The 5,462-nt window shown below is 29.1% G+C and overlaps 1 protein-coding gene across 1 annotated transcript; it reads left to right on the top strand.

Moving 5' to 3' along the window:
- The first annotated feature begins 1,401 nt into the window (after positions 1 to 1,401).
- LOC120188836 (ethylene-response factor C3-like) lies at positions 1,402 to 2,100 on the top strand. The gene has a single exon (XM_039192223.1). The coding sequence runs from the start codon at positions 1,422 to 1,424 to the stop codon at positions 2,082 to 2,084; it is 663 nt and encodes a 220-aa protein (XP_039048154.1). The 5' UTR covers positions 1,402 to 1,421; the 3' UTR covers positions 2,085 to 2,100.
- Positions 2,101 to 5,462: the final 3,362 nt, after the last annotated feature.

The following is a 5,462-nucleotide window of genomic DNA, read 5'->3' as shown; positions in this document are numbered from 1 at the left end:
ATTTTAAAATTATATATAATTTTTTATTAAAAAATTATGCATATTTAAAATTTAATATATTTTTATTAATTTAGAATAAATACAATGTAATATATATTCAAATATAACTCTACTCTATTTGACATTAAACGTTTGTATCCTGACATTTATGGTACTTACACTCGAGACCTCAAGGAACAAGAACAATCCCTTTATTATATATTAAGATTATTTGATTGGTGTATTTAAAATTTAATGTAATGTAATTATAATAATTAAATTTTAATATAGTTGATATTATTATTGTTTTAACATAAATAATAATTAAAGTCTTTTATTGATATTCCAAACAATTAGGAGTAATCATCTGTTACTTGCAATAGTTAAAGATTTTTGAGTAAAATTCATTACAGATTTCTGAACTATCCTTGAATTTTTTTTATCAAACTTTTAAAATATATAAAATGTTTATTAAATTTATCAAATGGTTATAAAATATTAACAATTTTAAAAATAATTAAGAACAATCGTTACGTTTTATCAAATTTTTATAAAATAATCATTAAATTTTATTAAAATTTTATAATAATAATGTTACAATGATGTTTTATAACTTTTGAACAAGTAAATGATTGACCACGAAGTGTGCATTATTTTGAGGATTAAATTTAAAAAAGCCCTCAAATCTAAAAAATAATAAATTTTTATGTTTAATTTCACGAGTTTTAAGAAAATTAAAATCAACAAAATAATAGAATAGAAGAGATAAATTCATTGGTGTTGCATAAAAAAATATGGGAGAATGATGATTTTTAATGACGAATAAAAATAAACGAAAAATTAAAAATTAAAATGAAGATAATAGTAATATGCAATAAAAAATAAATTTAAAACTTTCACGTCAGCATAATTCACACACCAAACTACTACGGTAATTGCCTAACGAGTACGGCTCAGTTGAAGCCAAAATTAAAGCTTTAATATTAAAAATTAAAATATTTTAAAATGTAGTAATAAAATCTATATAAACCCTAAAATTTAATAAGATTTGGAATAGTTGACCATATAAAAAAACTTTACAGAGAAAAGGGGAAGGATATAATCCAACAGAAAACCAGGTGAAAAAAAATCAACAGATATTGACCAAAATCCAAAACCAGGAAGGCTAAGAACAAGGAGGCAAAACCCTAATAAATTATCTTCTTCAATATATATATATATATATAAATTCTGTGTAATTTTGGTTTTTGACCCCGCCGCCGTACGTCATCTTTGAATCTCCGGTTAACTGAATATTTCGTTTTAACCCTTTTTCCTGTTATTTATCTCTATGGTTTTTTTAAAACATTTAGTTCATTAGTTCTTGTATTATTAAAATGCGTTTGGTACTTCAAAGTGCAAACGTTGTTGGATCTTCTAAAATTTACAACAGAACCACCTCAATGGACAAGTCTTGTCTCTTTCTACGTTATTCAAAGTCAACTGTTCCCGACATCTCGCCTGAATCATCGTTTGGATCGCCGCCCCCGGAGACATTCTCTAGTTGCTGGGAGGAGCTTTTTGGCAACTTCAATGACTTTGAAGAAATGGTCTGTGTGGATATGGCGGCGGCCCCCTCGGATCAGTTGAAAAACTCCATTAACGGCGGAAGGGAACATAATGTTAGATCGGGTGTTGCTAAACATGAAGAATTACCCAAGAAGGAAAAAGGTTATATAGGTGTAAGGAAGCGGCCATGGGGGAAATACGCGGCTGAGATTAGGGATTCAACCCGACATGGTCTTAGGGTTTGGCTCGGAACGTTCGACACCGCTGAAGCTGCCGCTTTAGCTTACGACCAAGCCGCGCTTTCAACAAGAGGATCATCGGCGACGCTCAATTTTCCAATCCACGTTGTCAGGGAATCGCTTTGGGACATCAAGTACCGATGCGACGACGGTTGCTCGCCGTTGGAGGTGCTGAAGAAGAAACACAGCTTAAGGACAAGATCCAAGAACATGAGGACCAGCAGCGAACCAAACAAGGTACGAGAACAAAACAACTTGGTTGTGTTGGAAGATTTAGGAACTGATTACTTGGAACAACTTCTAGGTTGTTCATGCTGAAAGCCTGAAACTCACTGAGGAAATTGAACACTATATAAGCATAAAACAGATCCAAGAATTTGAAGAAAACAAGTATGAACGTTATATTTACTTGCATTTCAGCTATTAATTGTATAATTGTAAACTGATTATTATGTAATGCGATAAATAGAATTTGATTTGATATAATCATATTTATCGAATTTTGATTTCATTTCAATATTATAAGTGTGAGAACATGAGTGATTTCAGTGGTTAAAGTAAGTGTTATTTTCCCTTGAAGTCATACTATTAAAAAATCACCTTATATTACATTGTCAATTATTATAAATATGATATCAACTTATAATCACTCTATACTATTAAAAAAATATTATGAAACTTTAATTTTTATCTATAATTTAATTATTTTTTTATAAACAAACTAATTTGAAATTTAAAATATTAAAGTCATATGAAAATATAAGATAATATTAAATAATTCATAATAACATACAAAGCGATTCTTTAGTTATACAATGTCTCATAAAGTTATGTAATTAATTTCACACTTCTATATCTTTAATATAACTTTAAAAATTAAATTAATGAAACATCAAGCTAGAACCAGTTCAACCCTAGTGATAAAGTTCAAACTCATAAAGTAAACTCGAAGAAGTTTAGTACCATGCTATCATATACACCAATTGTATTCGTTTCCAATGATAGGATCCATAACGTAGCCAAATCAAGTTCAAAACCAATAACTGTTCACAAATCACAATCATCACAAATAAAACTCATAACCCTTACCCTAGTCATACGCAAATTTAGATAATGTTACTCACCAAATATTGATAAAAAAAACATGGTATCGTTTAAATTTAGTTTTTAATACAAAAATTAAAATACTGTCAGTTGTTATGTTTATATTCTATTCGATAGTTTATTATTTTGGGTCTTAGTAATGTTTGTTGTTTTAAATATTACGAATATCATGTCATTTTGTATGAAGAGTAAACCTTGATTGTTGGTTAGATTTTCTATCGATGAACTCAATGAAAATAGTTTCTGAGTTTCATTCTTCATACAAAATGACGGAATATTTATAATACTTAAAAGAACACGTACTATTAAGAACTCAAAACTATAATATATTAAATAAAACAAAACAACAAAGAGAGAGAAAAAAAAGAACATCTTGAAACTTCCAAAATTTTATTATTTCAAATGCAAATTCCTTAATGCTTTTGAGCTGATGTTACCTCTATTGCTTGCTTTTAATTGTTATGCTTCCCTCTATTTTTTATAGCATCCCTTTTCATACATTTTTAATAAAAACTTATTCTCATTACACCTAACATATTTGATTGTACTTGTTTCGTTCGGGATATCCATCTCAAATTATAAAGCTTGATCCTAAGTCCTTAAAGTGTACCATTTTGGGATATTTTCGTGTAAAAAAAGATATTATTATTATTATTTTCTAAGTCTTGAAAAGTACTTTGTGTCTGTTGATGTTATATTTTTGGAACCATCACTATTTTCTTCTTCTTTAGGTTTTGTGAGTGAGAGGAGGATAATTTCCTAGTATACCATGTCATGTAAAGTTTTGGTATGCCACTCCCTACTTCTATTAATTCACCACCATCTACATTAGATATTCCTCCTATCAAACATACCTACTCACATCATCTATGTCCGTCTAGTTCTAACCTGGTTATCAAAACTCTGTAGCCATATCTTAATGAACTAATATATTTGTCATCATATATTTGGCTACTATAAATCTCTTTATGTTATTTCATATAATCGTTCTTCTTATTCTTCTATTGCTTTCTTTTCATCTCTAGATAAAATTTCTACACTATTCATGAGGTATTAGTTCATCTTAAATGATGTACAATTATACTTGAGGTGATGACTGCTCTAGATGTTAATTGAACCTAGTCATTAGTTACAATATCAACTTGTAAATGAGCTATTGGATGTAAATAGATGTTCATTGACAAATTCAATCTAAATGGCTCCATTGCTCAATCGAAATCTATACTTGTTGCTAAAGGATATACTTAAACTTATGGAGTTCATTATCATGATATTTTTATCTAGTTGTTGAACTCACTTCTGTTAGATTATTTATCTCTCTTGCAAAACTTTTGATTGGTCTTTGCATCCGTTAGACATAAAGAATGTTTTTTTATGGTGATCTTTAAGGGGAAGTGTATACGAAGAAACCAAATAGTTTTGTTGCTGGTGCTGGTGGAGAGTATGGAAAAATATGCCATTTTAAAATATCTATTAAAATTAGCTGACTCTATTCCCATATGTAATGTGGTAAGGGGGAGGTAGGGTAGTAGGTTGCCCCTAATGTAGGCTGAGAACAGCTTCCGTGAAAGACCTCCAATTATGAATTATCCACCATGAGACTTGATCCCACGACCACAAGATTAAGAGCCTTGCGTTTTACCAACTGAGCTGGACGGGTTTAGAAAGTTTAATTAGACTATTGAGAAGTTTATGATGCAAAGGAAGAAGTCAAATCATTATGTTTTCTATAAAAATTTTGACGGAGACATTATTTTATTAGTTGTATATATGGATGATATAATAAGCACTAATAATGATTCTACCATAATTTAATTTCTGAAGTCATTTCTCCACGCTACAAAAACAAGTCTACAAAATGGAAAAAAAGATTCAACCTAATGGAATGAAAAATAATATCTTTATGACCTTTTCAACAATACATGCTTCATCATGAGATTATCCATCAAACTTTTTGAGTTCTCAAAATGAAGTTCTTAAGAGAAAAAATAGACATCTTTGTAAATTAAATTTTTTTTATTTTAAATACAAATTCCTAAATATTTATCAATCGATGTTGTCTCTATTACTTATTTTCACATTATTCTTATATCTTTCTATATATATATATATATATATTTTTTTTTGATAATGTCCCTTTACATACTCTCTTTCCAAATAAAAATTTATTTTTCATTGTATCTAAGATATTTGGTTATACATGTTTGGTTTAGGTTGTTTGCCTCAAGCTACAGAGTTTGATCCTAAGTCCTTGAAATGTAATTTTTTTGGGTGTATTCTTATGTACAAAAAGAGTATAATTACTATTTTCCAAGCCTTGATAAGTACCTTATATCAATTGATGGTAGTTTTTTTTTTTTTTGGGAACAATCACCATTTTCTTCTTCTTTTCTGGACAACTTCCTAGTCTACCATGTCATGTCAAGTTTTGATCTATCACCCTCTACATTAGATAACTCTCCTATCAAACATAGCTGCTCGTATTGTCCACATCTGTCTAGTTCTGACCTAATTCTTGAGACTCTAGAACATATCCTGATGAGTCAATATATTTGTCATCCGATTTGACTTCTACAAAAGATCCTTACCTTT

This window comes from Hibiscus syriacus, unplaced genomic scaffold, assembly GCF_006381635.1.
Source record: "Hibiscus syriacus cultivar Baekdansim isolate YM2019G1 unplaced genomic scaffold, ASM638163v2 tig00116951_pilon, whole genome shotgun sequence".
Lineage (NCBI taxonomy): Eukaryota > Viridiplantae > Streptophyta > Magnoliopsida > Malvales > Malvaceae > Hibiscus > Hibiscus syriacus.
This window is presented reverse-complemented; position numbering and strand designations above follow the sequence as displayed.